General features: G+C 49.3%; 1 protein-coding gene across 1 annotated transcript; it reads left to right on the top strand.

Moving 5' to 3' along the window:
* Window positions 1–1211: 1211 nt before the first annotated feature.
* LOC148051387 (uncharacterized) lies at window positions 1212–3168 on the top strand. The gene is made up of 2 exons (XM_087736534.1): window positions 1212–1359; window positions 1816–3168. Exons 1-2 carry the CDS (start codon window positions 1212–1214, stop codon window positions 2718–2720), a joined length of 1053 nt encoding a protein of 350 aa, XP_087592660.1. The 3' UTR covers window positions 2721–3168.
* The last annotated feature ends 18221 nt before the right edge of the window (window positions 3169–21389 follow it).

Below are 21389 nucleotides of genomic sequence, written 5' to 3'. Positions count from 1 at the left end.
GCCCTCGGGCCCCTCCCAGCGCGGCGGCGGCGGGGAGCGGCGGCGGGGAGCGGCGGCGGGTGTGAAGCGGACGGCAGCGCGGGGCGGCGCGGCGAGAAGCGGGCGAGGAGCCGGGCCTGGCCCGCCAGCTGTGACGGGCGTGGCGCTGACGGGTGTTTCTCACACCGCCTTCTGCCGAAGCCTGAAATCGGAATTGGTTTACTGATAGGGTGAAAAAGAGAGAAAAGTACTCGTGTTACCTACCCGTTGTTCTCCAGGGCTCTCCAAGGTGGGGTTTCCAGAAAGTTTCCTACAGAAATAGCCCAGGGCAGCTGACTCCGTTCTGAACTACTGATCAGTAATTCATCCTTCACTGTTAATTACAGATAAGGCATGTAGATGTTTTGTGCACAGTTTAATAAGATAGCCGCCCTACCATAGCAGCTATCCCTGCTGAATCCCAAGACAAAATAAAGCTGACAACTCGAGGTTTTGGCTTAGTATTTTCCTGTGCGCCCTCCTCTCCTTTGGGGTGCCCTCACAGAGCCCAGTTGCTGTGGGCAGAGGGCAGCCCGGTGGCCCGAGGGCTCCTGGCCGCACCGGGCACCAGCTGCCGCTGCTCTCCCTTGGACCAAAGCTGCGCAGGGACCTCGGCAACCGCCGTCCCGGGAGCTCCCTCTCCCTCGGGCTCTGACCGTTACTCCTGGCTTTCAGCCGGTCCTATACCGCTTTTGTACCTCCGCCTGTGCAGGTTGTCTCATTTTAGTAATGAAGTGCCGCAGGTTTGAGGCCAGGGCCAAGGAGGTTAAGTCACACAGCGGAGGCGCACCCGCGGGCACACCCTCTGTCACCACCGGCAGGACCCTTAGCCCCCGGCTGCAGCACAATGAAGGCGATAACGGGCCGTTTAGCTCCAGGCAGCGAAGTCCCATCTTCCGGGCGACCTCCGGCCAGGCCCGCGGGCGACCCAGCGGAGGCGGCGGGACGGGCGGGCAGGAGGGGGTGACCCCACCGCCCCCGCTTCCTCCCTCAGGCACAGACTCCGCCCTGGGCGGGGCGGGGCGCAGAGCCACGCGGCTCGCTTCGTGATTGGGCAAGAGGGGGGCGAGGGCGGGCGAGGGGCGCTCCGATTGGTTAGAAGTAAGGGCCGGGCTATAAAAGGGCGGCACGGAGACAGCGTTGAGGTGGTGCTGCTTCGCACTTCTGGCTGTGTGGGCCCCATTTTGTTGGCAATGCAGAGCGGTGGGGCCGAGCCGTCCGCCCCCCCTTCACCCTTCTGGGCGCTTCTGGCGTTACTGCGGCGGGAGCCGGGTATGGGGTGGCTGCCGCGTGGATCGTGGAGTCCCAGTGGAGTAGAGGTCGACAGCAGGAGAGGAGCTGGTGAGCATGGCCCTGGGGGGGTCGGCTGTGTGGTGGGGGAAGTCAGTAGAGGCTTGGTGGGTTCTTCAGTGGGATCTGACCTCTGTGTTGGAAGACTTCTGGGAGCTGTGTGCACTGCTGAATCTATTGTTATTCTGTAGCTTTGTTGCTCTTAACCCTATGTGCTCCTTGATGGATTTCTGGGGTTGTAGAAACCTTGCTGTAGTCTGCTGGGTCTGTTATCAGGCTTTAAAGAGAAGAATCACTGGGGTTTTTATGGTCTTTTATAACTCAATTCTTTTCCTGTGCTCTGGCTGTTGGAAGCTGTGCAGGTAAAAGTCATAAGAATGCAGGGGACAGGCTTTTTTCAGGGAAGTTCAAGGAAAAGCTGAAGTGTGTTGAAAAGGAGGAAACTTCTGTCTGCTTACTGTCTGTGAGACTGCATTGTTTGCCATTGCTAATGTGGATTTCTTTCAGCAGATGAACTCAGCCAGGTTCCTGAGAAGTGTCCCTTGGGCCCTTGGCCCCTGAAGGCTCTGCTCTTACTGGAGGACTCAGGAGACAGCCACTTATGGCAGGCCTACCATGAGGGCCTGAAGAATTTCATTGCCTTTAGAGAAGGCATGGCTCTGTCTGCAATCTGGCCAATTCCAGTGGATCAAGTGAGAGAGTTCTTGGTTGTCATGGAGTCTCAGGATCTGCCTCCCACAAAAATAATAATGTATATGGAAGGACTGTCCTTCATCTCCAGAATGGTAGATCACGCTGATCCTCTTCAAGATCCTGTTATCTGTTGCATGATATCAAGGTTGAAATGTAGGACTGGCCCTTCAAATGATAAATACTCTCCTGTAACTATTGAAGTGTTAAGATCTCTCCTGGGGACTCTGGAATCTGTGTGTAGCTCTCCTTATGAGTGTGTACTGTTCCGTGCCATGTTTACTGTAGCATTTTTTGGGGCGCTCCGTATAGAAGAGATGGTGGCAAATCACCAAAATACAGCACAGCCAGAACTCCTGTACTTGAGTGACCTCCAGCTGACTGAAGGGGGTGCAAACCTTCGTTTGCATACATCTCACATGAGCCAGGAGAGGTTTTTGATCCAGCTGAGATTATCTAGAGAGATGTGGGTATGTCCCGTTGAAGCTCTCCGTATCTATGTGGCAGCACGGCCGCAAGGAGAGGGCCCTCTCTTTGTGCACTCAGACAGTATGGCTGTGACAAAGAGGGAGTTCCTAACTGTCTTCCGCCGTGCTCTGGGGCTTGCTGGACTTCCTCCAAACCAGTATGGTGTGCATTCCTTCTGGTTGGGGACTGTTGTAACAGCAGTGTCTTATGGGTATTCTGACGAAGCTGTTAACAGAATAGCAAGGTGTTGGTGAAGATACCGAAGAAGACAATGTTCCATCTGTTGGGCTTCCTTAGTAAGGGGTATCTTCTGCAATGCAGGAATTTTATACGTTATACAGACTAAAGTTTCAATACTCTGTAAAGGTACAGAGAAGGGGAGTAACTAGTACAAGGTGAATTTTCCCATGTGGAATGGTTTTGAGAATGGAGCGTCATGGTTTTAAAACGGCTGTGACTTGTGGGTCAGTTTGCATGCTATTCAGCATCTAATTGTATTTTGACCTTGTGTAATCTTATATTAAACTGCGTTTTCTTTCAAGAACTTCTCTAGTCTCTGTTATGCCCTGCTCAAAGGCTATTCATCACACTGGTGTCAAGATAACTTGATGCAAGTGTGCCTCCTTTTTACTGTCTAATGGAATGAGAAGTAATGCTAGCTCGTGGCCTGTGATTGGAAGCTGTGAGTGTGGAGGGGGTTTAGCTGCTAACTGAATGTGACACCAGCGGGGAAGTTGGCCCTGTTGTCCAAGTTGCAGTTCCATAGCAGCTGCATCCAGCCTCAGCTGCCACTGCTGCAGTCTCAGTCTCCTTACTGATAGAAGCCTTCGCCTTGATGATTCTTAGGATCCTTCGCTGATCCCTCTTCAAAGGATGTATCAAACCTGGGTACTGACCAAAAGTAGCCTTTAATTGAATTGTGGCTAACACATCAAAGATGATGCTGCTCAGTTCAAAGAATCCTTTGTAGCAGGGAACATAAGAGACAGCTAACATGAATAACCCTCATTCTGTAATTGGAGCACTTGTTAAAGAAAGACTCTGAATACAGATTAAATAACTAGTATCTGAGAAGCAGGGTCTTAAGAAGGTTGAGTGTCACCTTTCATAACAAGGGTGTTTGAAGTAGTGGCATCCCCCATAGTGCCTCACAGCGTGTTCAGGTGAGGTGACAACTAGGTATACAGACAACAGGCAGCATCATACCGCACTTTTTGATACCCAGTCTGGTTTCCAAGAGGATCTGTAGTTGCTGGAAGTTCTTTCTCTCCTCTCCATGCAGAGGGTGCTGCAGAGACAGAGCTGTGATGGTAGACAACAATCTGTTAATTCCCTGGCGTGCATTTGGTGGCTCCCCTTCTACAGCTTTGCTACAAGCTGTTGCAGAATTAGCGCGCTGCAATCCTGACACCGAGTCCCACTCATCTTGCTCGTATTCGTGAATGTGAAGCGGTGTGTCAGAGTGGCTAGAACCCTCTCTGTGACTGCAAGGTAATCGGTTCAGTTAAAATACCCACGTGCGAAGTGCGCCAGAGGAGGCGGAGGTCATAGGCTGGGTGACCAGAGAGAAAAGGTAGAGTTTGGCTCACCAGCCTTGGTTATTGAGGGAAGGCAGGGAAAAGGCTTGCTTCGTGAAGACTTTGGTTTATTGTGAGAACGCAGTGGGTCGTCTAGGTCACTATTAAATGCTTTACTCAAGAGGGAAAAGGGATTTGTTAGGGAAGGGGAAGCAGGATTCTGCTTTTGTGGGCATGACTGCTCAGCCTTATGCTGTGTGATCGCACACGGAGCCCTGGTCCGCTCTTTCATCCTGAAACTCGCGTGTCGGTGTGTGGCAATGGCAGGTTGGAGGAAAGTGGCTGGAGGACCTGTTTTGCTGTCTCTTGAGCTACCAGAAAAGCGCTAATTACATCAGAGAAGCATAGCAGGCTGCAGTAACGAAGATAGCATGGGGAACAGCAACCTTGAGGCTGGCCTTGGGTGTGTAGGTGAAAATTCATCCCAGCCCTACCCAGCAGGTCTCTGTTAAAATCCAAGTGTGAACTGCTGATCTTTTCTAGGCTGTGAGAAGAGTGCTTTCAGCTACAGTGATGGTAACTGCTCTCATTCTACTGTTCTTTAATTTTCTGAGAGGGAAGGAGATGCTGGCCTGTCTCGGATAGAAACCAGGGTATTCATGGTAGTAACAGTGACGGCTTCACACTAAGAATCAGAAAGATAGAAATGTGCTATGTCTCCGTATTGATGTAATTACAGTTCCCCTAAGAGATGGGCCGAGAAAGGACGTAGAGCTCACTACAGCCAACTCAAAGTCAGGACAGCCTCTCTGGGTGTCTCCAGTGATGCCAAGCAAGCAGGGAAGAACGGTGTGAAGGAGGAACTCACAAAAATCGGCTGAATGGCACTGTGCAGAGCAACTGTCCCACAATGGTTCCTCGTCAGCACTGTAAGCAGTTCCAAATGGCAATGGTTACTTTTCTCCCAACAGGGGAAAGAGCTTGTGAACAAATGCTTAAGGCTGTGCTGCACCTACAGGTTCACAAGTGTTTTCTCAGCAGCAATACCAGCTTACCAGAAGCCCTTTCTCATCCACCGCTGTTGATTCCCTCCCTGTGCCATCTCCCTCAGCTAGTATACTTTGCTTGGCTAAACCTGAAGCAAATATAGAAACAAATGTAGATTAAAAATAATCAGATTAACTTTATCGTGTAGATCTACAAAAAGCTGTGCTGACCCAGCTGAGGCCAAGTAAGAAAATGGCATAGGTTGGTTCTCCTGCCAAAAAGTTTTCATCAAATTACATCCTAAAAACACCTCTGTGAAGTAGTCTTCCCAGGGCACGATCCTCCTACAGTGCGACCGCCCATAGTTTTAATTGCTGCGTATCCTGAGGCTAAGTTACTGCAGCAACAGCTCCTGGATAACAAAGCCAGGCAAGGGAAGGGAAATTACATCAATTTAACTGATGTATTGTTAAAACTGCCAACGAGCTTTCCCTGCTGGGTTGCTAAGCATTGTGCACATCACAGGGGTGAGGCTTGGCATCACAGCCTAAAAAATTCTGTAATCCATTGGGCACAACAGCTCTGAAATGCAGCCACTTAATGAAGGGGCATCAACTGACAACTTAAACAGACAAATTTAACCTTGTTTTACCTTAGCTATGTGACCAGATAGGTGCAGATAGACACTTGTTTCTTGTTTCCAGGCTCAGTCTGTAGCAGAGTGGGGCAAAATCACATGTAAACACAATCCTCAAAAAGTCAAGGTAAACTAATGTAAAGACTGGAGGTAGCACACAAACTCCTTATGGAGATCAAGCCTTAGACACCATATCCTACAAATTTGGACTTGGAGAGCTCAGACCTTAAAATTATTAAAGCCTTTTTTGTTATTTCACGCATGCATTTTGCATGGAGTATTTATAAAGATACCTAATACTCTTTAGCCACAAGTTCCAACAGCATTATGTAGGTTGGACCCCAATATCCAGTACAAGCCACTCATTTAGATTTACTCAGCTCTTTACTTCCCGGCAGGTTTCCCTCATTCCTTCAGAAACTCAGATTTACTTTAAGACTAGGTCAATTTGGAACCAAGTCTTGCATCTCAGCTTGGCTTTCACAACAGCACACTGGGGCACTAGCTGCCCGGTCCTCTCACCCCCAGTTGCTCAGCAGCGTGAGCTCTCACATCCTGACACTCGGGCACGTTGTACAGTTTGTTTGCCACTAACCTTTGGGATGAAAGCCTTTAGGGGGTTAAACAGCAAAAATCATAGAGGATTTGCCTGAAAATGCACTGCTGTTGGTCATACAATAGAATAAACCAGCACATGTAATATTAGTGACAGGTATATCCTGTGCTCAATGTCTGAGGGAAATTTAACAATAAAGTGAATGTCCACAAGCGTGGGAGGACAGAGGCAATGCATATCGTCTGTAGAGCTCCAGCAACCCACTCGAGCATCTTGTTACTGCTACAGTATCTCCTCCAACTCTGAATATATGGACGTGGCTATCTTTTTGCCACTGCAGTCACATTAGTGTCCGGGCATTTTTTGTTGGCTATTTTTTCCTTTTTTGTTTTTTTAATAAAGATACTCTTTATTCAATGGATATTTAAATTTTAACCCCCAGCTGGTCCCTGGTCTTTTCATGCCTGGACATGAGATGATTGCCAAAGGCTAGTTTTTCCACAAGCATTTCTGGCCCTCGCCACGTAGTTCACAAAGTGGGTTCTGCAAGCACGCAGACTGCACCCTTTTGACATACTTGGGCAGCTTCACAAAAGCCCGCCTACTACACACCAAAATGCTAAAAGACGTTTAGGAGACACAGCCACTGCGTCCTGAGCGCTGCTCAGCACTGGGCGGTGCTCACAACAAGCGGCAGTGTGAGGCATTCACGATATGGTAGCTTGTAAGCTGATGACCATCCTCCTGCCTCAAGCGCCCTCAGCCCGCAGAACCATCACTTTCTGCAAGACTTGCTAACTGCAGTCACCCGTACAGACACCTGAAGCAAACCGGGGATGAGACCAAGTGACAGTGCATAGCACTCCAGACCCTGCTGCAGCCACGCCGGTCACCTGCTGCTTTCATGGTCAGAAGGAACCAGTGGGCTCAGTGCACCGCAGACCAATAGCCATCCGTGCATCTATACGTGCATTCATGAATGCGTTCATCCGTGCATTCAATCATCTACGTATCCATGCATCCACCCAGAGGTGTGGGTAGGAGATGACATTTGGAGGGTTAAGAGCTGTCAGACCCAGCTGGGCTTGCAAGACTGAAGGGGTGGCTTTCATGGGCCACAGATATTGTCCCCACCAGGGTCCCCAGTGCTAGAACTTAGACCTGCTTATTGGGCAAACAGTATGCATGGAAAGTGCACCAGGTTTAGGCAGCTTGCCAAAAGCTGCCTGTGCTTTTACTGGGCCCATTTTAGCAAAGTTTAAAAGAGGCAGGATGACTTTTTCCCTGATCTTGGCATTTCAACGTGCCCCAGCTTGGCAAGCCTCCATTTTGTTGGAGGAGAAGAGCTGACGAGCAGGGCACAGGCAGTGAATTGTGCTCAGTGGGTAGCTGCCGAAAGAAGGAGGAGGCAAAAATGTTTAACTGCTTGTCCGATCTGCTTGTCTGATCAGGCATTACGGGCTGCCCCTCCTCTGCAGGCTGCACTTCACTAGGCGCGGGTGCAGAGCTTGCATGTTCCTGCGCTCGGGCTTTGACCTGCCCTGGGCTTTTGTCACGCAAACCACATGTCAAAGAGTGCAGAGGGTACAAAAGCAGCCAACCACTCCTCATGAAGCACCACCAAGCTATCCCTTCAAATTACAGAGATGCAAGGTCACCGTTTCAGCTGAGGATGTGGTAACACTTTTTGGGGCACAGAGGGTCCAGGCCCCCCGGGGCAGGGCTGCAGCACCTCCTCTCTGGAGGAACGGGGTGGGTGTGGACCCAGTGCTCACCACCCGCTCCATGGCGGCCGGCGCTCGGGGAAGAGCTGCTTGCCACATTGTGTCGCGGGCTGGTTGGACCGCAGCGCCGTGCCTCCACGCCGGGGCCAACAGCTCCACGGCCGGTGCCTTGCGGTACGGCGTACGAATCACACACAGTCGTTCTGTTGCAATTTATTTTTTCCAAATCCTTTTCGGCCAGTAGGCGAAATGCACCTCCCAGCGAGCTGGCAGCGCGCAGCCCGTTGTGAAAAATGCATTTCACAGAAGCCTGCCGCTCTGCGCCCTATCTTTGCCACGCACCTGGTGAAACGACAGGGTGAGCTGAGCTGCCTTGAATTTAAACCGGTGTACCGAATATCACCTCTTGACCTGTTGCTGTATGGCTGGAGGTTTTGATTTGGGGCTTTTCTTCGTACAGCCCGAGTGAACGCAGCCCTTTTGGCAGGTGTTTCCGGCGCAGAAGGAAAACAGGCCGCTGTGGTTAGGCCGCGTAGTTTACTTCAGCTCGCTCGCCAATCGGCACTGAGCACAAGCGGCTCCCCCACCTTATCTGAGCCCCTGTGAAAGAAAAAGAATGAGGAGACCATAACACCCAGCACTAACCTCAGTACTTGACGTTACCCAAAGAAGGTAACTTTAAAAAAAAAAAAAATTTACTTGGTTTTCTGCGACAGTGGCTGCAAAAGCTGGGCTAGGGCAGCGGTGGGCGCTGCCAGCGGCTTCCAGGCCCAGGAGAAACTTCCCAGCCTCCCCCGGCCCCTTGCGCACATCCCCATCGCTGGATTTGCTCATCCCAGCCTGAATGGAAGTGTGACTACCTGTCTGCTTTCCACCAGGGAGACTGAGGAAAAATAAAGACCTCTGAAGGCTGCTGAAGGAAAATTAAGGAGCAAAATTAAGCTGAAAAATCCAGTGATGGAATACGTGGTAACACTCCCATGGGCAGAGCGCAGCCAAGCCAAGGGTACAGGAAGCACAGAAAGGCTTCCTGGGCCAAAGATTCGGGGGCATGCCTATGGCTACACCTCCAACCATACAATAAGCACTGAAGCAAGTTCAGCTTTTTTCTTCTTCCACAAAACTTCACCACCTAGTCCTGCAGAAGCAAGAAATAATCTTTTTTCTTGTTTTTTTGTGGCTACAAAACCCTGAAGAAGGGGTTTGGGTGCCTACCGATTTTAATTGGGGTGTTGGCACCTGAGTTGAAGATGCCACCTTGAACGCTCCAGCTCCTGTTTCTGGCAGTGGTCCCTTCCCCTTGCGGCTCCCCACGGCAGACCCGGTGTGCTGCCTTTGAGTCAGCCTGAGACGGCCCGGACCCTGGGGAAGCCTGCAGGCACGCGTTTGTGGCCGTAAGGTTTCTCAGCCACTTGATTTTCCTACTACATATGCACAGAAGCAGCTTTGTTTTGACAGGGTATCCTCCTCACACCTCTCCTCACCCACCATCCAGAAACAGGGTGTTCCTCTGTCTAAGAGCATGGGCACATGAAGAAATTAATTGATGGTGTGAATTTACAGCATGTCATTTATTCCATGGTAACTATCCATGCATACACACTCCTACTCAGCAAAGCACAAGGTAAAAAGGTGTTAATGACTTCACTCACGCTCATCAAAGAGCGGGAGCATTCACCCAGAGGTATTTTAACGAAGCAGCTTTGTCCACCATAAGCTTTGCCTTTCTTCTGACCTAACCCAGTCAAGGAGTGCATCTCTTCATTTCAGGCAATTAGCTGCCTGGCAAAGATAAAGCTTTCATGTGTCCTTTAATCAAATGATCTGTCCCTGTTTTGGGGTGTCATATTTCTGTTCTGCAGTACAGGACAGAGAAGACCTTAACTCCTTTTAAATGGGAGCCTGGTCAGGACCTGTTATCTCCTGTTAAGTGGGAGATAAAAGGACCCAGTAGCTGCTTGTTAGTGCAGGACTCAGACTTTCACAGAGTTATCTAGTGGCTTTATTTATATGATGCTGTTTCTCCTCATCGTAGTAGGAACCAGCATTTAAAATTCAGAAGAGGAATGAGATTACACAGCCAAGAGCTCTCATCTTATCTTTAGACTTGGAGTTGTACGCGTGCAACTGATCAGGCTGTCTGAGTTGAGAACTTCCCAGTCACTTCACTTTATGTGAAACCGCCAATTATTGGTCACCTTGAGCCCAGTGGCATCTCACCAGCTTCCCAGTGGCATTGATTTGTGAAGGGATGTGACAAACACTGGGAATGCCAATGACAAACTTTTCAGTGAAATATTTTTTGTCCTGAAATCTCCATCCAAGGAATACTCCAGGTGAAGTTTTACGTAAGGACTAGTGAATGTTAAAAGGAGAAAATGCTGTTTGCTGTATGAGAATAAGCTGCATCCCCTCCTAACGGGGCTGGAGACCACAGAGCAGGGGAGGTGTCCAGCAGGCAGAGCCCAGTGACTGTCATTACTTGCTTCTTGGTATAGCTAATGAAGATGCCAAAATTAATATAATTTGTAACTCCATACTGGACATACTTTATAATTAAAAGCATTCCCAAATCATAGGGACATTGCAGCGCAGTGATCTACAGATGCACGCAGTAAGGGAGAGGGAGGTCCGTCTGATACTGAAGGAGGGACTATGCATCTGAGAGTTTCTCCCGCTTCTCTCATTACAGCGTTCTGATACAACACAGGAGTGTGCCCTAATCTCACCAAATATTTTCTATAACAAACGTTGTCTGGCATACAGACAGCAGAGGCCTCCTTATTTCACTGCAGTCTCCTTGAAAGGTTCCTTATGTGTGTGGACCTCAGAGGACATGACCTAGTCCTTTCTGCATGCACCTCCCTTTTCTCCTCCATGAAGGGGATAAAGAGAGTGGGTGGGAGAGCTCAGCTTCTCCCTGAAGGCACTAAGTACTGAATGATTGCTTGAGCTGTGGGTATGACGCCCACTGAAGCAGCTTCAGCTCTCCTCCCCCAGAACCTCAAGTAAAATTACCAAGTGCTTAGCCAGGTGGAAGGAATAGTATTTCATCGTGATAATTCAGCTGGCATCCACTTCTGTAACGAGACCACATCAAAAAGTGAAACTGCAGTCTCATGCGGTTGTTTGCAGAGTAGATGAGTCAGAGCCTCTCTCTTTCCATGCTGCAGCCCGCTAAACCTGTGCCGAGTTTAATAATTTCCATTCCCTTCAGGAGAGAGGACCACGTTCATGCGGGGTGATCGCCCAAACACTCTCCACCATGTAGTGAAAGAAGTTAAGGTCTTAACTTTAATGTGTAATTGATGAACAATACTTCATTTAAATTGTTAGATTTAACACACATCTGCTTTGGCAGAAAACCTCATGGCTAAAAGTCCAAGAACAGACAAGTTTCACTGTTAATCCAGCGTCAGAATGAACTCTGGATTCCCCTCTGGATTTAATGCCAGCTGCAAAGATGACGGGGACTGTTTCATGAGTGAGGATAGCCAAAAGGGGAGGGCTCTGCCTGTCGCATTAGCATCAGGCCGTGCATTCATACGGCACATCCCTCGCACCCCATCGGTGTCCGTCCCTGTCTCAATAAATCCTAAGTCAAGTCTGACATCAACTCGTCACAGCTGACTTTATACCCTGTCTGACGGGAAGCGGCTGCCATGAGATTAAATGCCTCAAATCTACAGGGTAGAATAAGCCTGTCTTGATCTTGGTGCAGAAGTTGAACTTCAAACGTTTAGGCCCATAAGCTTACCTTTGTCTCTAATTCCTCTGATTTTTATTTGATTCTACATCAAATATAGATGATTGTACCTTTCTGCCACTTTGTTCCACAAAGTCATTCCTGGGAGTTTCTAGTTCTGCCTCTGGTGTGACAGGTGGGGAAAAAACACCTTTAAAGTGCAATTAACTTCAGAAAGACAAACGATAGCTGTGACAAGTGCCTCCATCCCTCTCAATGGTCTTGTAATATAAAATAAGGTTTAAATGCAAGCAAAAATCTGTTTTGTTATATCACAGTTTCAACAGCAGTGTCTCGATCATGTGCATTATGTAGCTGAATATGCTGTTTGTTTGGAAAGATTTTTCCCTAGGGATCAGACTAACCACAGAAATAAGGTGATCACTCTAGTCGCCTGAATTCCTGAGAAAACAAGGATTATGTGATTGCTGTCTGCTTGTCTCTCTCCTCTCCAACAACTTGTTAATGTGTTGGCAAATTTCAATTAAGTTCAATGGAGGAGTAAAAACCTCAGAGATACTCAGTTCTTAAAAATGTCATGGAAATATGCAAACCACTTCAGTGAAAATGCTGTGATCTGAGCTGAACTCATCCACCCTTGGGACACACGTCCCTGGGAAAGACAGCTTCGCCCATTCTGCTGCGACATACAGGCACCGCAGTGGTGATGATAGCTGCGGCAGGACTCACCAGACCAGTATCAGAAAGGGCACGGAAGGGTCCCAGAAGCTGTGCCAACTGTGGTCGGTGCACAGTGCCTGCAGACAAGGGTGGAATGGATCGCCGCGTCTTCAGATGTCACAGCATGGGCACCTATGGCAGAATGAGTTGTCTAGACTCCTTTGACAGCTGAGAGAGAGGAACCTGCCTTTCTGGGGCACGGTTCACCTCACCAATGTCTGGAATAGACCAAATGAATTGTATGTCAGAAGTACCTATTTATCTCTGCTCCACTTCTGGGCTTGTTTTTTGGGAGAGTGGGCAGGAGGCAGCAGCAGACTCCTGCCCACACCGTTGCACATCTGCTAACAGCTGGCACTGATGGAGCCTGTGAGCAAGCTCTTGCAAGGCGAGGAGAGAAGAATACAGCCCACGAGTTGCGTTACCTAGGGCTGCTGATTGCTAATCTTTTGTCTCTGTTCAATTCTGTGAATGCTCCTTTCCTGACAATTCTTCTGAAGTGCCGTGCAGGTGGGCACGTGAATCTGAAACACTTTGAAATACCAGCTGTTGGGCCAGCAGCTCTGCTCTAAGCTACGCTCAGGGTAGTTATGCTGTTCCAAAAGCAAACCCTGACAAAACCCACTGGTACGTAGAGCTCATATCCCAGGAGGACCATGCATCATTACAAGCCACCTGGTCTCTCAAGCATCTGCAGGACTTCGCAGCAGAGCACCGGTCCCACAGCACATGCTCTGAAGGCTTTCTGTGCCACTTCATCTTAGGCACAAAGTGATTTTTTTGCCCTGGTCACTCAACTGGCAAATGAGTTTGTGCAAACTGCTGCATGCTTGGCAGGCTGCTCCCCAGCAGTCTGCAGCAAACCTAGGCCGGATCAGTGCCACAGCTTGAGTCCCAGCAGAGTGAAAAGCTCCCAAGTCAGATGCAAAAGTGTTTTAGGGTGAGGCTGTATCTTGGAACCCTTTTCTTTAGCAACACACGGTCACCAAGCTTTGGGTTTCCCTGCAAGTTTCATGATGTTTGTAGTAAGTATGCAAGCACTGAGCAATGAGGAAAAGACCAGCCCTAGGTTTCAGAGCCACAAACACTATTGCACCCTGGCTGCTACCACTTGGTGTCACTGGGTGTCACAGATCTGGTGCATCCCTGTACCCCAGGGCATTCACAGATGCTCTGTCCTCTTTCCACAGTCCCCCTTGCCCCAGCACCTCCAAAATAGCCACCCCACTCGCCTGAGGTGGGGACATGTGCCCTGAGCCCCGGGCAAGGTTTGGGAGAGGAGCAGGCGCTGGGGAGGCGAGCGTGGGCCACGCACGAGCGTCACAGCCTGCTGCAGCGCAGGCACAAAGCCAATTTGCTTTTTTAAGGGAGCATATTAGGCTTTGCCTCTACCTCTGCCTGAGAGCGCTGGGTTGGGGGTGGCCTCAGCCACCCTTCCACACTTCCTGCGTGGCAGGGGCTGACCTTGCAGGAGAGCCCTTCAATTTGACCAGCAAATTCAGGTCATTCCTCATGTTGCCCTTTGATCAATGAATTCCTAGTTTGGGATGTCACGTTTGTGGCTCTTCTGCCAGCAGAAGAATCAGAGTAAATTGTCCAAATACGCTCTTGTGCTGCAAACCACACCGAGTGAACAGCTTTTGAAAACAGGAGTGCAGAGCTGAGGAAAAGGTCCCTTCAGCCGCATTGTCTCTTCTCTGATTTCTTCAGTTCTCAGTAACCTTTTTCACTTTTTACAGCCTCAGCTATTTCCTTTCGCTATGCTTTAGCTCCTACCGTTCTGCTTACAGCAGCCCACCTCTCTCTCCTCCTTCCCCCTCCTACCTTCTTTCAAGACCTTCTTGAGAGCAAACCACATCCTTACGTTCCTCTCATTGTTAGAGCCTCCACCACTGCTGCTGTTACGGCTCTTCACTACTTTTTGATCAAGTGGTCTAGCACAGCTCTGAACCTAAACTGCTCTTCGGATGTTCCCATCTGCAGGTGTGCAGACCATCCCAGTAAGCTGTATTTTACACGTTTGAACTAAGCTCCCCTTAACTACACCATATACACCTCAAAACTGTAAACTATTCCTTGCAATAAGTGCAAACTTTCTGTGAATTTGAAACTCAGGGCAGGTTTGTCGTCCTGTAAAAATAGTTTGCTAAACAAATGGATTCTGAACACTTCAGAGAAAGAAAGAAAAATGATTATTCCTGTTTGTGCCATTTACCATGGGCTTGATTTTGTGACCATTAATGCTAAATCTATGTGTTGTTGGATCATTCAGTGACTGACTCAGACTTGAGCTAACTGAAGCACAGGTGCGTGACTGAATTCTCATTGCAGGCCTGGCAGCGTTCACACTTACCTTCAAAGAGCATGGAGCAGCGATCACAAAATCCAGCTGGTGCCAGTTCTTACAGACTGCATCATCTCCATCCCTCAGCTTGTCTATACTTTTCATTCTGTGACCCCAGCCCCCTATGCACTGTAGAAACATTTGGGTTTATATCTGTCTTAGGGGATTTGCCTTGCTATGTCCAAGCAGCATCTCCGTCACAGTCATTCAAGTGGTTTTGCAGCTTGATCAACATTTGCTACATCAAGAGGAAGCTTTCTCATTGACCCAGGACCACGCTGGGAGGAGGCACAAGATGCAGACCTGCTTCTCAATGACCTGTTACATGTATGCACTCAGCCTGCGAAAAGAAAATGGTCTTGCAAGGGTTGTACTGCACATGTGGGAAGATCAACAGTGGAGCCCTCCGGACTGAAAAAGATGGGAATCTGCTGTGCCAGATAGGGAGCAATGAGAGAGACACATTGCTCTTTTGACACCTGGAAGCTGGCAGCCCCTAATTCCTTCACTGTGTTGCCAATGGGTTCAAACCTGAGAATGTGGTCACCACATCAAGAGGTGACATTTCCATTCCTTCAGGTCTTCTCCCAGACAACCTTCAGAAGATGGATGCAGAGGAGTTCACAGGGGAGTTTTGCTCCCCAAGCATTTGGCATGGTCAACGGGAAGCATGCTTCTACAGGCTGCCCCCCTTGGACAAGCTCAGTTCCTCATAGGAAAGCAGAAATATGACTGCATTGTCAAATACCATGGATGCTTTACACCTCCAGTTGGTCTGATGAGGCACATGACAACTGTACTTCCCACATGTCCTGCCTCTTTGATGAGTTCAAACAGGTCTGGACCTGGCCTTGGCCCCGGCCTTGACCCCTGATCCTCAGTCCACAGAGAAAAATGGAGTCTGTGCAGCACCCGCCAGTAGTGGCAGTCCTACGTACCTAGATGATGTTCTGAAGCTGTTACCAGATCCCTTCAATTACTTCTATATGGCCAGTGAATGTCCATAAGAAGTACTGACAGAAAACCTATTTTCACAGACTTGAGTCTGACCCGGCTTGACTCTGATTCTGTCTCCTGTTTGCCCTCTGTGTCCTGCGCAATATTTGTGAGATCAAGGAGGAGCAGACCTCAGTCCACCACGGTCACTGCCTGCTCCAGCTGTGGCTCCTTCACACACATCCCACTGGGAGCACCAAATCACGAGACGCTTGCAGGGATGCAAAGTCCCTCACAGCTGCTTGCTGTCATGTAAAGCTGTGCACGCACGGGAGGCACACAATGAACTCGTCATTATTTAATTTTCTTTTGCACCTCTTGCTTCCAATTGCTGTATTATCCTGGCAAGCTTCTCTTGCAAATTCTGGTGCTTCGACCACTCTCAGTGTCTTGCAGGCCAGGCCTGAAGCCCACTGCACCCTGTTAAACCCAGGTCAGAGTGGGACCTGGCGTTTTGGTGAACCCATCTCAGTGCCACATCAACACAGGCACATGCTTCCCGCTTTGGGGACTAGTGGCTTTAGCTCAGGCACCTCTGCATGCTGCTGCCCATGTGGGCTACGGATGTCCCTCAGAGGCCAGTCTCCTACGTCTCTCATCCCCATCCCAGCCAAGCCAGGGAACAGTAAGAGTTAGACTCAGCCTTGTCGTCAGACATGGTCCTGCCACAGCCCTGGGACATCCGCGTGGCCTTGCGGACCCATCGCTGCCACCCCGGATATCAACATGGCCCCGCTCTTCTGTTTCAGTTGTGGCTCAGCTTTCTCAGGCTGCTGCCTCTCAGAGACCTTTTCAGCAAAATGGCTGATTCATCGCCTCCTTCCCTTGGGGCTTCAGAGAAAGCATGGCTCGTTTCTCTGTAATATGTGCCTGCCAGGACAACACCAGCACGCGGCCGCGCTTCAGAGTCCCCGTTGGCTGTGTTTCCCACCAGAAAAGCACAGCATCACCTTCACGAAGCGGTAGCAGCTTTGGGAGCCCCAGGTCCAATCAAAGCTTTTCTTTCCCTATCTTTTCATACACCTGCAAACCCTCAGAGACCCTGGCATAGCTTTTTTTCCACAGCCCAGGGATTTTCTTAAGTGTTACGTAATTTTCTTTAGCACCGCAGTTGCTGACGTACCTCTGCCCTGTACAGAAATGAATGTAATTTCCATTCACATTCATGCTGACTCTGCCCATCTCCTGCTGCAGCTTTGGCCCTTGCTCTTGTGAAGAGCACCTCTGAGCCCCCAGGCTTTTCTGTTCCCTTCCTGCCCTGGGTGTCTTCTCCCGGTGCCTGCAGACTCCTGTGACATGATGTGGTCTGCCGCTGCTTCTGCATCCCACTCCTCATGCCTGGCACACTCGTAGCTTCTGTTGTTCGTCACAGCACACGCAGCTCGGTAAACTGATTTTGTGGAGTTAAAGGTAGGGTTTTTTCAAGCCACCCTGCCTCAGGTTTCAGTTTTCCCACTGTTTTGGTTCTTCTGTCATATGCACAATGTCAGCGCACTACCCTGCAGACATCTAAGCTCCTCTGCTCAGTGAATGCCCTGTTAACTCTGGATAGTTCAATAGCATCCCTGAGCAATTTGTCCCAGATCCCCATCAGAAATCAGTCTCTTTTCAGGAACCCGGTTAACCAACCTCTTCTGCCTTAGGTCTTTCCAGAACCCATCCCTGGTTTCATATGCTCTTTGTAGTCTCTGCTTAAAGCCATATCACTCATGTATTTAATACGCAATGCAGCGATATCCCTCCAGTTTCTGCTATGCAGTTTCACAGAGAGTTAACTCCACCAGCGCTGGCTGACACCTATTGCAAAGATCAAGTCCACCAGAACTAGCTATTTTTGGGGGGAGAAGCAAGTTCCCAACTTCTTTTTGCTAGGCAAGGCTCATAGGATTTCTTTAATCTGTAAATTAAAGGTTAAATGATGACATCTCAGCAGTGGAAGTCATAAGCATGTGTCAGCTGTGAAAGCAGGAGGGGAATTTCCTGGGTAAAGGTGCCTCATTTTCTTTAAATGCCTCTGGATATTGAGGAAAAAATAGCAAAGCTGTGGCCCTGCACAACAGAGAGCCAAAAACCTGAGGATGCTCCAGCACAAGGGCAGTGCATCAGTTTTCTTGGCAGCCAGGTGGAAAGTTGTGGAAGACATGGAGCAGAGTCAGATGCTCCTCTCCTTGAATTAATTTCCTTGAGTTATGTCTTCCACTGCATTGGGAGCCTGAGGCTCCATATGGGTCCTGAGACCCCTGGCCATTCCCGCTGCAGAAAAAAATACCTTTCCCATCACAAAGGAACAATTTGGGGAACATCATTGGTAATTTCTCCCCAGTATTTTATCACAGAAGAGTGAAATTCTAAGGGTGAAAAGACCATACCTGCTCACCTCACGGCTACTCTCCCTGGTCATGCTAAGCCTAAATTCTTGTTCAGGTTATGTTCAGTCTCTTCTGTTCCCCTGTAAAGGAAACAGGAATGTGTTCAAGGTGATGATATTTCAGTGAGACCTGTGGAGTGGGCACTAAATCCTTACTGTAAGGATGTCCCTATTGCACACACCGAGATCAGTCCAGCCCAGAGTCCAGTCACTACAAGGAACGCCAGGGCATGCTCCAGAAAGAGCGGGTAGGGGTAAGTATGGAGGGACTTCCCCTCTGCTTTATCCTCCCGGCACTCAGCATAACTCCCTCAGGGAGAATTCGATTTCTAAACATGTCACCGATGAATCAGATGTTAGCTCAGCCCATACCCATGCTTTGTACAATTAGAAAGGGCATTATGTTGATAGTCATGATTATGATCTGTTAAAAGAGTGAAGTAATTGATGCATCGTTATGTATTGTCCCTTCTCTTTCTGTCCCTTATGCTTACCTACTCCCTATGCCTTCAGTGAACTGAAACACCGGAAAGCCCTAATCCCATAAAGTTGTGTCACAAATCCATTCAGAGCAAATTCTGCAGGTCGAACCCATCAGCAGAAACATTTCACAGAAGGGGAGCTAGGACCCGGCAAACTCCAAAGTACCCACCAGCACCAAGATCTTTCATGACTGATCGAAAAAGTACTTTAAAAGAAGGTCACTGCCATCTCCCCATTTCACGTGGGTGCAGGCAGAGCCGTGGCTCACCCGGTGTCACCCAGCTGTGGTAGCGGGGCCGGGGGACGGCCGCGGTGTCTGTGCAGTGGTGTTTCATGTCCACAGCTCATCCTCCTGCCATTCGCCAGGTGAATCCGTTTGGGTCAAGCTGATCCCCAACAGGTCGGTTACACCAGCAGGCAGTTTAGAGTTGTATATGTAAAAGTTACTTGTGCAGGCTTACACAGGCCTGCTCCGGAGCCTGGTTAAGTTTGAAAGCTCCCCGTTGACCTGACCTGGCTTTGGCCAAGCTCTGCATGATGGGAGAGGGATTAAACAGCAGTGTTCATGGTCTAAGCCAATGCCTTAATCATGAGCCAAGGCTGCAGCTCTGGTTTAGCTGGTCAATAATTCTATGATGGATCAGATACCAGCACAAATTCCACATACTACATAATAATTTAAAATATATCTATATATTTTAATGCCCAAGATCCATTAGAAGTCCTAAACCAGTCTCTTATGAAGTCCTGTGACCTTTAGCCCTTACTCGGGTGCGTGCTGTGCTGAACACTGTCATTCACAGCAGGATGGTGCTGACACTGGCTTTTAAGCAGCAGATCTGGTGTCACTGTGGCAGACAAATGCAAACATTTAGTCAAGGTAATAGCCAGAAAGTCACTTAGCAATTTATATATTAAAACCCCAGAGTTTTCTGAGAAAGAGAAAATTCAGCAGTTGCTTATGTGTTACAAGAGGTTTGGCATATGAGACACATAAGTCTCCCTCCAGTTGCTTCTACATAATTAATTTATCTGCCAAGTTGAGGAGTATCAGTCCTAGGCCTCTCCCCTCACACCCTGGGGCTGGCCGCCCGCCTTTGGCCACCGTGGCCCTGCCTGTGGCTAGCAGACACACTCAACCACCTCCAGAGCAGTTGACATTTGCAAGGGATCTTGATTTTCAAAGCAAAGCCCGCTCTTTCAAAAAATCTCACCCTTTTGCGGTACCTGAACAGCAATGGAGCATTTTGGAAAGGCAGCCCGGGGCGGGGCGGGGAGACACCCGGGTCCCGGCACGAGAGCTGCCCCGGGTCGGCTCGCGTCCTCTGAGGCATGGCCAGGAGCTGCTGGGGTGCCCGTGGGAGCCAGCGCTCGCCGGAGGCTTCTTGGAAATGCTGCACATGCGGGCGAGTGAGCACCTCACACCGTGCGGAGGCATCGGTCGTCGTTTCCTTCCTCTTTTCCAGAGACAGAAACAACCACCGCCATACGCAGCCCTGTGCCCTTCTACTCCGCCCCTGCATGAATCATACCGACCGCTGCCCAAGGTGAGAGGAGTAATGACAGAAATCCCCCCAGCCAGCCCTATGCAGGGCGGTTGTGAAAGACCTGAGACAGGCACATCGCTCATTCACTTCTTCATTACCAGAAAGGCAGCAATAGCTGTTATTTTGTTTGCTAATAACTAATTCACGGCTCATGCGAGGCTGGAGGCCAGCTCCGTGCTCAGGAAGGGATGTGCCACAGGGTTTGGCTCAGTGCTTTGTGATCCCCCCCCAAAATGCAGCGGCTGGAGCCCAGCAAAGCTGAGACGCACCCTCCCACCCGTGCTACTGGCACAACAGCACCTGCAGAAACCAGGCCTGGGTGATGACTTAGAGAGACACTGGTTTTAGAGATGGCACACAAAATAAATCTATTACTGCAAGGGCACCTGCAGGTGACAGAAGTCTGACTGAGGCAGGGCCAGCTCTGTTTGCAGAGCAGGGCAATTGCCTGTGATGCCTGGTAAGGGGGAGCCCTGAGGAACATCACTTCAGTCCTGTTTAGTACCAGTCTGCCCTGGGCTGCGTGGGCAGGACTGCCTGGTGGCGACGCTCTCCTTCTGCCTCCCGAGCGACGCAGACCATGCTGGCACACAGCGGCTGCGTGGTCGCGCCGCGATGGAGCGAGAGGTCCGGGGCAGGGGAAAGACCACCATAGCTAGAGTTAAGCAGTTACGGCAATATAAACATCAGGCTGTGCACAAAGGTTGTTTTCTCCCTGAATTTTGTTTTCAACAGCTGGCCACTCAGAGCAGGACATGAAGCTCAGGCGCGCGGGCCAGCTAGGACAGGCACCCAGTGATAGATGGTCAGGATTTTTTGCACTTACAGCTGTGAAGGAAATCTCTGAGACATAAAATATGTTCCCTCACATCCGGAGACAGAAGTTCATTACTGTAGTTTCTAACAAGGGAGTTTGGCTAACCCAATTGTGCTCATATCTGCCTTTTTCAGAGGCTGAACTGGCTTTTAATTAAGTCAAGGTAGTTAACTTGCTCACAAAGGCAAGAACGGACAAGCCGTTATCATGTTCTGAAATTAAGCTTTTTATTCTTTGTATATTAACCTGAGCCCTGTGTAGCAGAGGCATTAGGAGAAAGTACCAAGAGACATGAATTGCCCCATTTATTTGAAATTATTTTAATGGCTGTATTCACTCAAATGCAATAGTAATACAGGAAAGGCTGAGATGTCGGAGTGCCGACATTACTTTTTTCTTCGTGTCTGATCCCTGGGGTGATTTATTTCATTGTGGTGCCATGTATAAAAAGACTGCTTTAAATGCATTTTCTTTATCGATACAAGCATTAGCTAGTATGTCTTCAGACACCTTAGCGATCG

The sequence above is a fragment of the Nipponia nippon genome, unplaced genomic scaffold (genome assembly GCF_047370975.1).
Source record: "Nipponia nippon isolate SJK-2023a ecotype South Korea unplaced genomic scaffold, ASM4737097v1 scaffold_6, whole genome shotgun sequence".
Taxonomy (NCBI): Eukaryota; Metazoa; Chordata; class Aves; order Pelecaniformes; family Threskiornithidae; genus Nipponia; species Nipponia nippon.
Note: the sequence above shows the minus strand (reverse complement) of the source record. Positions and strands in the feature narration are given on the sequence as shown.

Excerpts from the sequence above, each read along its gene's own strand:
- LOC148051387 (XM_087736534.1), top strand. The coding sequence starts at position 1,212 with ATGCAGAGCGGTGGGGCCGAGCCGTCCGCCCCCCCTTCACCCTTCTGG. Across the intron at positions 1,360-1,815 it reads CGACAGCAGGAGAGGAGCTG|CAGATGAACTCAGCCAGGTT; the intron begins GTGAGCATGGCC and ends GATTTCTTTCAG.